The sequence below is a fragment of the Poromitra crassiceps genome (assembly GCF_964638095.1).
Source record: "Poromitra crassiceps genome assembly, chromosome: 2".
In the NCBI taxonomy this organism is placed as follows: Eukaryota; Metazoa; Chordata; class Actinopteri; order Beryciformes; family Melamphaidae; genus Poromitra; species Poromitra crassiceps.
This window is the reverse complement of record NC_139624.1, coordinates 82,139,736-82,152,082: the sequence shown is the minus strand read 5'-3', so window position 1 is coordinate 82,152,082 and position 12,347 is coordinate 82,139,736. Positions and strand designations below refer to the sequence as shown.

At 44.0% G+C, this 12,347-nt stretch overlaps 2 protein-coding genes across 2 annotated transcripts in view; both read right to left on the bottom strand.

The window, feature by feature from the left end:
- Positions 1 to 95: 95 nt before the first annotated feature.
- On the bottom strand, positions 96 to 1,806 carry tagln3b (transgelin 3b; the record flags this gene model as incomplete). The annotated part of the gene is made up of 4 exons (XM_083651721.1): positions 1,624 to 1,806; positions 730 to 904; positions 463 to 565; positions 96 to 237 (listed from the first exon to the last, which is right to left on the bottom strand). Exons 1-4 carry the CDS (start codon positions 1,801 to 1,803, stop codon positions 96 to 98), a joined length of 600 nt encoding a protein of 199 aa, XP_083507847.1. The 5' UTR covers positions 1,804 to 1,806.
- Positions 1,807 to 4,527: 2,721 nt separating this feature from the next.
- The window catches only part of abhd10b (abhydrolase domain containing 10, depalmitoylase b), a 16,477-nt gene continuing 8,657 nt past the window's right edge, over positions 4,528 to 12,347 (bottom strand). The window contains exons 3-5 of the mRNA XM_083656668.1: positions 9,108 to 9,219; positions 8,709 to 8,846; positions 4,528 to 5,935 (exon numbers count right to left, since the gene is read on the bottom strand). Coding sequence (XP_083512794.1) covers positions 5,594 to 5,935; positions 8,709 to 8,846; positions 9,108 to 9,219 — 592 coding nt within the window. The 3' untranslated portion in view covers positions 4,528 to 5,593. The remainder of the gene's footprint in view (positions 5,936 to 8,708; positions 8,847 to 9,107; positions 9,220 to 12,347) is intronic.

Genomic DNA, 12,347 nt, shown 5'->3' with positions numbered 1-12,347 from the left:
GAAGTTCAACAATTCATCAATTTGCTGGGGACCCCCTGGAGCTCTCTTGAGGACCCCTGGTGGTCCCCGGACCCCCCACATTGAGAACCACTGATCTACATGATCTGCCGATGCTGGCCGTATCCCGTCATACCAGACTGCGATGCGCCGCGGTTGCTGCCCATCTGAAGGCCGATCAAACTCTGGCCTTGGCGCAGCTGCTCGTCAGTGAACTCTCGCCGATAACCCTGGGCTTTCCTACACACACACACACACACACACACACACACACACACACACACACACACACACACACACACACACACACACACACACACACACACACACACACAACAAGACAAAGCATGGGGTGAGATGCAGGAACATGAAGTATTATGGAAATGATCAACCACGAACATACAACTGCAAATATATAACGCTCGCTCCTCTGTAGTTTACAGTGTGCTGTCTCTGTCTCTGTACCTGTGGAACCAGTCACGGTCGCCTCTGTATTGGCCATCATCCTTAGTGAGGGCCACACTCCCTAGAGCCATCAGGGTCCTTTGCACTGCTGCCATGTCCTTTCCTGCCACCAGAACAACACACAAGCAAGCATTTCTCCATTGAGTTGCTAGTTGCTACCATTGAGTTGTTACCTAGCAGCTGTAGTTGGGATATAAAATGCGGTAATCAGAAGCAAATCTGTAAGGTGATGTGTGTAAGCAGTTGTGCTGTTTGAGAGCCCTTCACCTTCCCAGAGGTCCACAGTCTGGAAGATGTCAGTGGTTATTACTCCATAGGCTTCTGCTGCTTGCAGGAACTGAGATATCTTCTCCATCTGTTTGAAGGCCATCTGAGTCTCTGGAATCTTCTTGATTGGCTCCTTCCCCCTTGGATAAAGGCTGTTGATAAGCCGACAGAGGATCTAGGAGAAAGGAGAGCGCAGACTGGCTTGACCATACTAAACTGGCAAATCAGTTCCCTTTGCTGCTTTATGTACAGCTAGAAGAACCTGCTTTCATCTAGGTTATTCATTCCAATAATCACATGATGACACGGCACACTAGATTGTGTATTTAATTTTTTGTTTGTTTGATTTTTTTTTGCTATGTCTGAAGGAAGCTGACTGACTGACAACCCTAAGAAAGTATCCAAAATGCTCGAGTGATGTCAAGGAACGAAGCTGACTGACAACCCTCAAAATGCTTGAGTGACATCACTGATGACATCACTCACTGATGACATCACAATTGCTTGAGTGACACCACTCTGAAGGATGACTGGATCACAAGACATCATCAGTGGCCGGCAGGCAGCTGCCTGGCAATGTTTTTGCCAGGCAGCCAGATGCCAGATGACATCATCACACATGCTACGATGGCATATAGCAAATTTACGCTTGTTACTTTATGGGAAGGCGAGTTTGAGAGAGACATCGGTTTTTACAGAATGTAGGGAAACAGTGGATGCAAATCCAGAAGGAGGCGGTAATGCAACATAAAGGGTGCCAACTGCCAAAACACCACAGAAGAATAAGTTACTTTATGGGACATTTAAATTTGACAGAGCTTGTTAATATATGATGTGGTAGCCTAAATAATTCAATGGTTAGTTGCATTTCAAGTACAGGTATAGCCTACTTACTGTTCCATCCATCAGCCAGTTCTGGAAGTTTTGTCTGCCTGGCTGTGGTCTCTCCAGGTTTCCTCCACACTGGGCTAGTATCCAGTCCACAAGCTTGAGCTCCAGGTCCAGGTCATACTTCTGCTCGATCTTCTCCTGCACTTCCCGGCTCAGTCCGTAACTGGGTCCCCTGTTCGCCATGGCTGCTCTCCCAACAGTCTACAGTCTGCTGTAACCCTGGAGGAAAACAAAGGTAGAAAATCTGCTGAAACAGCAATGTACTAGTCTAATAGCATAAGAGTGTGGTATTCAAAAGTAGGTTTATAGATTTGCCCCAGTCCTTCTTATAGCCTCTGCAGGGATCGAGTTATGACATCATTGATGATGTCACAATGTCTATGACATCATCAATGATGTCATCAGTGAGTGATGTCATCAGTGATGTCACTTAAGCAATTACAATCTTATATACTACCATAATAGGGCGGCTATTTGGCAGCGTTCTGAGCATCTTGAGTTGAAGGATTGTGGGCAAGCTTCCCTATTATTAGTATTAATTATAATCCCCTCTGGTTTGTGATATTCCTTTTGGGGTTTGTAGTTTTGCTGTGATCTTTACACACCTTGTGAGGCAGCTGGTTAATAGAGTATCCTACCCCCCCATTTCATTTTCCTCCTAATAATAACCCCAAAGTTTTCACCGCTTGAAGACACTGAGCCTGGTTTTCCTCCAAGTCTTTCCTCCCCCAATACTAGCACCTGTGTCCCTTACAGCTCAGTAATCCCACCAGGCGCATCCCTGGAGAGACTGTAGCAAGGAAGGGTGTGGTCCTTGGCAGCTGTCCTGAACAAGGACAAGCCCTCCTATTACTATGGTAACCAAGCCAGTTTCCTGCACGTTGAGCCTACAGTGATGCATGGATAAATAAAATGGTGGTTTAACTACGACCTTCTCATCATGACGTAACCACAAAGTAAAGTCAAAATATTTTTTCCAGAAAACTAGTTTCCCCTTAAAAGACATAACTTGCTATGAATTCACGTTGTCATCATTTAGCCTACGTCAGCCTAAAAAGGCGCATAAAGTAGGCTACATTCATCTGATAAATGGTAGGTAACGTTAAATAAAATAGCGTTAAATAAATGTAGATTTTCTCACCACGAGCGACAATTTCAAGTTATAAATGAAGAAAACCCGCCATCTAACGGTTAACGTTGCGACACGAAATTGATGATTCATTATCCTTGAAAAATCATACAAAATACAACCCCTCGGGCAATTGCACAAAACCATGCAAGCTACGACAATGAATCGGTAAATGAAAGACATTATAACCGGGCATGCATGCAACCAATTGTATTCAGTGAAGGTTGCGTCCACTTACCAAACAGAAAGCAGACGTGGCTTGTCCCGTGCTGGACTGAGTGTTAATTCCGCTGAGCTGGGCAGGGCAGATGATGCTGAACTGAACTGCTGAAGCATCCATGAAGTGCGTCGATCGGGCCAGGCTGGTTGTCCGGGAGTGGCGAACCACTCGTTTTATATGCCAGCGCCTCCAGGAGGGGTCCCTATAAACTCAATGCGACATAACACCGCGGACAGAACGCTGCTGATTCAGAAATAACTGGCCGTCAGTCAACGGCGTTGGAAGCACGGTGCGGTGGGCGCTGCAGCACCCCCTGGTGGCAAGAGATGTAAAAAAAAAAAAAAAAAAAAAAAAAATTTTTTTTTTTTTTTTTTTTTTTTTACAGTGCACCTGAACGCAACATGCAAAATACCCGCTGAATAAGTGTCCAAATGTTCATGTAATTCTGGCCAATACTCCACTTCTGTTATAACATTTCAGTCTGGAAGATATAATCTTTATGACTACCTTAAAAGGCTAAATGAATAGCTTAGAAAATGAATAGCACCGGGGGCCCATGGTACTATTAATCCGGCCCTGGATATATCGGAGGAATAGCAGGTAGGCTATCACTGTCCCTGAGTCCTGAGGGTAAATTGAGTAATGCTGCAGAGAAGAGGAGAAGACACTGAATAATGACATCACAACAGTATAATCCTAATGTTAATTTAAAATTTAATATTCCTCTAAATATGGCTAAAAGTCCAAAAAGGGTGGGAGAGAGAATGAGGATTCCAACACAGCAGTGGGAGCAAGTGGTGACATGGAGGTGAGTGAGAAAAGGTGACTGAATAATGACACAACAGTCTAATCTTAATATTAATATTCCTCTAATCTGGCGACAAAGTGGCCAAATTTTTTGGCGCCCTGTGGGCGCCGTCAGCCGTCCCCCCCAATGTTGAATCGGTGACAGCACCCCCTACCTAAAAGTACTTCCAACGCCACTGCCGTCAGTATACCCCCAGACTGCAGTGCATGCCATGATGCCAGGGCACACGATGGTAGAAATGTCTTATCTCCCTCTGCGATTTGAAGCCAAACATAGGACATAAACCCTTTTTAAGATCAGATGTATGCTACTTCTACATCACTGGCCCCTGGAGCTGTAGGGATTCAATGACTTGCTCAAGGACACTATTAGTAGATGTCTGCCCATGCAGTCCAATGGAAGGATGGTGTCTTTTAGGCCTCCCTGCTGCCATAGTACTTGTTTGAGTCATGAATCTACTGTACAAGGCAGAGACAAAGGGGGCTTATAGTCTCTTGCAGCTAGCCTCTCTTGGTTTCAATGAGAGCTATTGCTCTTCCGTTATTGAGTTAGTTATTTGAGGTGGATGAATGTTCCAGAGAAAGGCCATTTGCAGAGTGCTGCAGTTCAAAACGGACAGTCTGGAGCTCAGTCTACCCTAGCCTCGCCTCCAAATTAGGCAGAGACAAGGCAACTAAAATGTGGGATTCTTACAAAACATTTGCTGGTGGTGCTGGTGCAAAATATGTTCCTTTACAAAACTGCTTTGAATACAACTTATTTTTTAATTCTTAACAAAGGATAGTCAAAGTAAAATATCACAATAGTAAAGCCAATACCCCGCTGTTCTCATCCCTTTGGATTGACACCATCTCTTCTGCGTGCATCACACATGCAGGCCATGCAGATGTTTGACGATGTTCTTGGGTTTGTGTTTTGATAGGGTCACCTCAAAACACAAACCTTAATCATGAGTGAAAGGTCACAGCTACAGTTAGCAGGCCTGAGAGTTACTGGTTTGTTTCGCCCCATTGAGCAGAGTCCAGTTAGTGGCCAATCACATGTTAATCAACAGCCCAGTGTCTCCAGCACGGCCAGCATCTACAGCCAAAGCCTATACGTATAGGAGTGGTGTAATAGAATGTTCTGCTAACAAGTCAACTAGACACAGGTGACTTGCTATTTGACAAATTGCGTTCTTGTTCACCAGTGTTTTTTTATGTTCATATTTTATCCGACTTCTTATACCATTAATTCAAATAGTGTTAAATATGAATTGATTATGCAGCATGCAGTTCAACTTCAATTGCACTCGGTCTTAATTCACAAAGGTAGCCTTGGTTCCCAACTGATTATGCTGCATTTGTGTGCAATGCTAATTGTGGGTGCTATCATTTCACGCACACAGAGACCTGCACTCTGGTGTGCGGAGGTTTTATTGGCCAAAACAGGTGAAAAGATTAAAAAAAGGCACAGGAAAACTATGGGTCTAATTAAAACGACAGGGAAAAACAGTCAAGACAGTCAGAACGGTGGCAGAAAGAGCAGCAGTGGCAGACCTAGTAAAAGGTTGACCGAAATAACACTTGACATAACCTGGAACGCATACAAACACAACCTGAAGATATAAAGGGACCAGCTTTCCTTTGAACTGTCTTGTAAAAAAAAAAAGGCTGGGGACAGATGGAATAAGGGGAGTAGAATGGAGCAGGAAAAGACATCATATTTGGTAGAGAGATGGCATTGGCATTGTTTGGTGATTTCCTTGAGGGTTGCCTTCCCAGCACTCATACTCTTTCTTCCGCACCAGCCACCCAAGCTTACCCCTCCCCCCGACTCAGACCATGGTGGTCAACTTGTCTATGAGGTCGTCGATGGTGTAGACCATGAGCTTGATGTCGTCTTTGTCGGCCATGCGGTGCTGGCCGTGTCGCCGGAGGATGACGTCCACATCGGAGCTGAGGACTCGTTCGGCCACCTGCATGGAGATATGCCAGGGGACGTCCTCGTCCTTTATCCCGTGAATGAGCCGTATGGGGCAGGTGATGGGGATGGGGCTCTGGAGCACACAGTGATTCTCTGCCTCATGCAGGAAGTCCATGCTAAACCTGTACATGCCCTCTTCTGAGTGTTTGGTGGGCACCGTCCACTCCCCCTTCTCCTCCAAATCCTTACGTGTCTGGGTGGATAAATTAAGACTCAAAATATTAATCTGTAATATAATGTATATACTACTACGTACTGTATATACACCATTATTGTCCTCTTTTTAAAACTAATCATGTTTGTCACATTAAAGACCCTGGAAACCCAAAATAAATATGCATTTTGAGTTCATCATACCACAGGATCCTATGTTAATAAGCCACCAACAAAATTTGAACGACGATGAACGTGGCAAAAGTATATAAATTTAGGTTTGAAAGTCATAGAGAAACAAGCAGAATTCTCTGCCCTGTCTCCTGTCTAGGATTGTCTGGGCGTGTCGCATTGAATGGCTGTAGACTCGCCCACTTCATGGGGGGAGGGGAGAGGTGGGGTGGGGGCGAAGAGCCGCTCCCTCAAATAACGTGAGGTTACCTCAAATAACGCGAGATATTTGGGTGGCGGTAATGCACCCGAAAGTTGTTTGCCAACCGCCAGGAACCCTCAGTATTGTGCTAACGCTAACTTTCACAATAGCGAACAAGCCCCCATTCAGGGCAGGCTTAGATTTATAACTTTTACCTGCCGCTCCTGCACATCACAGCACAGGCTAAATGATGCGACAAAAATATACATTATGTAAAGTCATGGCATAAATGAGTTTTTATTGAAAAAGTGGGCGTCAAGTAATCTAAAGTCTTGTTGGAGTGGACATCACAGTGCAACCGTGTTCTGGTCGTCAAACTTCCCAGTCATGGCTACAACACGTTATATTTGCGAGGGATATCTCAAGGTTTTTTTCCCCCCTATATGAATAAACTTGAACACATATATATATATATTTATAAAACGGCTCTCTCAAATCAAGCAATCTGATTGGTTCACAGCCATTGTATAAATCCAATAACCCACTCCAATAACCCATGGCCATGGGTTATTGGAGTGGGTTATTGGTTGCCATGGCAACTCTCTTACTAAAAGCCTTTGGTTACCTCAAAAAAAACAAATGGCGGAGACAGCTGTCAGATCCTTGTGAATCGATCTTCGCTTATAACTTTACTAATACTTCGCAGAAAATTATGTTTTGTACAAGAATAAATGCGGGCTAATGTCTTCTTTGCAAAAAAAAGGCTGTTAACCCCGCATTTAACCCCGTAACGTTAGTTGGTGTCGGGCTTTGCAGAAAGCACTCAGCTTCTCAGCAAGCGCTGAGAATGCAGCGCTGCGCTCGAGCTGCCTGTCGGCTTTCCAGAAAGCTCTCAGCTTCTCAGCAAGCGTCAGGATTGGCCAATGTCAACTTCAGTCTCCAGAACGATCCAATCAAATCACCCGCACGTTCTTGCGGTCCCGCCTTACAGTAGTGTTTCAACTGACTCTATCAGAATACCATGCCAGTCGGACTTATAGTATTATTATTATTATATTATTATACTTGGAAACCGTTTTATAAAAGCAATATAGCACTCGAGCTGCGTGGTGTTGTGGCATATATCCCGCTGATAAGCTGTTATCCCACTCGGCCTGCGGCCTCGTGGGATAATAGCTTATCAGTGGGATATATTCGCCACAACACACTTGCTCTCATGCTATATTGCTTAAATATACCCCCATCGGAGTATGTGTGTTACACTCAGGGTTTACATTTCATTTCATTTTGTCCAATATTCAAATATTCCAGAATTGCATGTTGTGTTAAAAATAAATATGATTTCTCTCTAACACTTTTTAGCCTGATTTGGTTGTTTTCTTGTAAAAAGTTATGCCGCCGCTAAGCTTTCTGGGAAATATCTAAACACTGCTGGTGTTGCATCCATACACTTATATTACCTTCAGTTAAAGCTGACCTGTAAATATCGGTGACATTCCTGATACCATCCACTTCCATGATCTTTAGAGATATGTTGTAAACACATCCCAGCGTATCAGCGACATTTTGGAACCCTCAGTATTGTGCTAACTTTCACAACAGTGAACAAGCCCCGGCCTCGGCCATGAGAGGCTGGGGAGCACTGCACATGGCTGCGTGCGCCCGCAGCCCGGAGCTTGCGGCTCGTGCATGTGCAGACCAGAGGGGAGGCAGCCATGAGGGCCTGACTGGCCGGGAGAGAGTGCTTCCAAGTCGGACTTATAACATAAAACATAATTTGAGCATATCCAGGTAAGATATTAATAATGTAATGACACATTCAGCGGGAAACTAACTATAATTAAGACGTGTCAACTTGGACGACGTTTGGTTCAGTTTTTTAAGAGCAAACAGTTTTTTTTAACTTCCTGAAAAGTTGCAGTTGTGGAGATTCAAGGTCCTGCCGTGACAGTGACGATATGTATTTAATGTACAGACTTTTGAAATGCATTTAAAGAAATGCAATGTGTCTCCCTGAGTCATTTCCTCAAATGCTGCCTGGCAGCTCAGCACTCTGACACGGCCGGCCCCATTCAGACAGTCCCAGCGGGCTGTGGGGGCACGAAGGTTTTGTTGAATGGACAACTGCAAGCTACGTCACTGATTGGCTCTGCCTAGTGACGTCAACAGGTGGGAAATTTGAAGCAGTTCAGCACCGCCCAATTCAAAGCTGCCTCACGAAAAAATTTAAATATTGAAATGGCGATATTTAGGATTTGGGTTGAAACTAATGTCTCAAACTTTTTGAGGCTTATAATTACTCACATAAGACCCTAAATTACATAGTTAGGTTTTGTTTTTTGTGGATTTCGGTTTCCAGGGTCTTTAATCATTCATTCAATCACATAAGATAATGTAGTATAATAATAGTTGTGATCTATACTAAAATTAGATGTCGCACCTCAAGAGAAAGAGAATTGAAGGATGTGACGAGGTGGTCAGCCGCAGTGGAGATGCCCACCAGTGCGGCAGTCTTCTCTGGTCGTGCAATGGCTGCCAACAGCATGAGCCAACCTCCTATACTGGAACCCACCATGATCTAAAAATGTAGAACACCAACACAAACTCATGGTAAAGTAGGTTAAGTGAAATGCCTTGGTGACATGTAGACATTATAATATAAGAGATATGCCCTCTACATAAGAATCATGTAATCACAGCAGTGCAAAACTATTCACACAACCACAGTGCCATCTTCTGGAGACATGGCGCAAGTTTTCACTATTGCACCACAGACAGATTACTGATAATCATTAACTTGGATTGGGGTATTATTATGACTGTAAGAAGAAATATGTACCTGTGGTCCCTCTGCTAACTCATCCAACACAAAAAGGACATCTTTCTTCCAGGTGCCAATAGTTCCTTCTGCCAGCACCCCCTCCGAGGCCCCGTGGCCTGTGTAGTCAAACCTGGGGAAATATAAATAGAACAGCCGATTGGTATCAGGGGGTAAAGCAATGGCAAGCCGTGCAAGGCCAAGGACAAAGTTAATTTTGATTTATCCTTTTAAATCACTTTTCCCCCCACTTATGTGTGTACTCCGCTGGACATGAGGTTAGGCTTTTGGGTACTCAGTACAACAGAGCCACGTATTGTACATCCAAACCCCTTGGGAATGGAGGCATTACAGCAGAATTACATTTGGAAAACCGATATACTATAATTCCAAGAATCTGTGTGTGTGTCCTCCGCATATCTCAATTACCGCTCGTCTAGGGTAGGGCTCGACATTAACGGCTGCCCGGTTGCCCCAGGCAACCAAAAAAAAAAAAGGGGGCAACCATTTCTTGGCCTTTGGTTGCCCCAGGGGCAACCACGTTTTAACATGCAAAAAAATATGTACAGCAGCAAACAGCAAAAATATACACCAAATATATATGTTTTAATACTTGTTGTGAGTGACATATATGTGACATTTTATTGCTGTTACAATCGGAACGATATTACTAATTACCAGTCGGAACCTATGTTCGTGCATGTTGCACGTGCGGTGTGTTTAACGAGTACTGACTCGGGCAGGTGGCTGCTCGCACATAATCACAGCGGCTTCAAGAACGCACCGTGAAGATATCAAAAGCAGATGAAGTCTGGCTGCATGGGTCCAAGCCCCGACTAATAAAGTTGTCGCTAACCTTGCGTCAGCATCCACATCACAAATCGAGCTGCAAGATGATAATTAAAAGAACAAGAATGAAGAACCGCATCCGCCCGCAGCCCCGCACAGAAACAAAGGACGAGGAAATTGTCAAGTCATCGAGGTGAAATATCCCTGCGTCTTTGAACGGGACGGAAAACTAACGCTATACTGCAAAGCATGTAGCCTACAACAAGCATACACATCGACCGGGACATCCTTCAAAAACGTTTTACCACCGCGTATATGTGCTGACGAATGCTTTGCATCCCTGCCTCGTCTGCCTGTCACATACGGGGTGAGAGAGAAAGGGGCGGCCAAGGCCGCTTCTGGACCTTTTGGGGCCCTACGCAACATCTAGAGTGGGGGCCCCAAACCACTGTCATCATAGTATCCCTGAATGAATGAATCAATAACGCTTTTAATTAATAAATTAAGCACAATATGAACAATAACTGTTAAAAAAAAAAATGAAAATGAAAGTTCACAAATATTAGTTCAACAAATCCTTTCAGTGCAAATGCATTATAAAAACAAAAAATAAGATTTGTTTAGAAAACGAAATTACACAAATGTATTATTATCATTATTACTACTACTACACCCGGTGCGCGCACTGAATAGGCCTATTATACTATACACTATTATACTTACTTTTCTGTCACATCGTCATTATTAAGCCGGCTTATGACTGCATAGTATCTTAGGGTGTATTCACACCTGTAGGTCGTTTGCTTTGTTCCGATTCAGGTACCGTACTTAATTGATACAATTGTTGCATTTGTGCCTTGGTTCATTTGTGTTCACACAGCCACAAATGAAACGGTCCAAATAGTATTGTCAAACTTCCTGGATTGGCCAGCAGACACTCTGATAGGCTAATAGCCTCTCGGGATGGACAAAATAATTCCCAGAGATTTTCCTATATGATTATAAAAATGCGTTTTGTTAGACCTACATTTTAGGCTATGTCGGGCGTCCGCCGTGAGAGGAGAGAGAGAGAGAAAGAAAGAAAGAGGGAGGGATCGGGAGAGAGAGAGAGAGGGAGAAAGTTCTTTATTTATTTATTAATGTATGCTATGTAGCCTATGTAATGTATTTATTTAGCCTATTTAGGCTATCGGGAATTTGGAGATAGAAGATCAAAGACCCTCGCAAATTCTGCTATTAGGCTACTATCACGGAGACGAGGATTAGCCGAGACATAGGCTATATGAACACCTGTCCTGTCAGGAATAAAATATTAATAAATAATTTAATAATAACGGACATTTCGAGGAAGACATGCAATCAGTCTGATTGTCTGATTGAACCAGACAATCTTATCACAAAGAAGGCTGGCTCTGATTACCACGATTTGTTTTCATTTATTGAATGGAGACCAGAGAGAGCGAGAGAGAGGGAGAGAGAGGGAGCCAGCAGCACCCGCACACCGCACACAATTTACAGGCAAAATCCGTAGAGATTCAACACATTAACGTTGCTTCCCATGGTCCGAGGTAAGTTGATTGAGTTCAAACTGCTGATGTGATGATCCAAAAATCCCCCAAAGTTTATCGATGCAAGTCACAAGTCGCCAAAACAGGATCTGAAAGATGTTGTTGTTTTTAAACGATAAAAATGTTCGTTCTTCAGGCCATTACGCACAGCGCAGCTGACTACGGCAGCTGGTTTATCCAAAAATGCGCACCGTTTACTGCTGTTGTGGCGGATCGAGGTCGGCTCACGTTCTCACCACAAACAAACCGCACCAGAGTTAGTTTAAAGCGGCCCGAGACCACCCTTTCTTGGCGATCTCGGTCCGCTTGTTTTGTCCCGCATCCGAGTGCGATTGCTGTGTTCACACTCCCCCAAACAAACCGCACCAAGGGGGAAAATGCTCTCCGTTTCGGAACAACTGCTCCAAACGAGATAGGTGTGAATACACCCCTATCTCAAAACAAGCGGACCGAGATCGCCAAGAAAGGGTGGTCTCGGTCCGCTTCCAAACGAACTCTGGTTTATCGTTTAAAAACAACATCTTTCAGATCCTGTTTTGGCGACTTGTGACTTGCATCGATAAACTTTGGGGGATTTTTGGATCATCACATCAGCAGTTTGAACTCAATCAACTTACCTCGGACCATGGGAAGCAACGTTAATGTGTTGAATCTCTACGGATTTTGCCTGTAAATTGTGTGCGGTGTGCTGCGCAGCACACCGCCCTCTCTCTCCCTCTCTCTCGCTCTCTCTGGTCTCCATTCAATAAATGAAAACAAATCGTGGTAATCAGAGCCAGCCTTCTTTGTGATAAGATTGTCTGGTTCAATCAGACAATCAGACTGATTGCATGTCTTCCTCGAAATGTCCGTTATTATTAAATTATTTATTAATATTTTATTCCTGACAGGACAGGTGTTCATA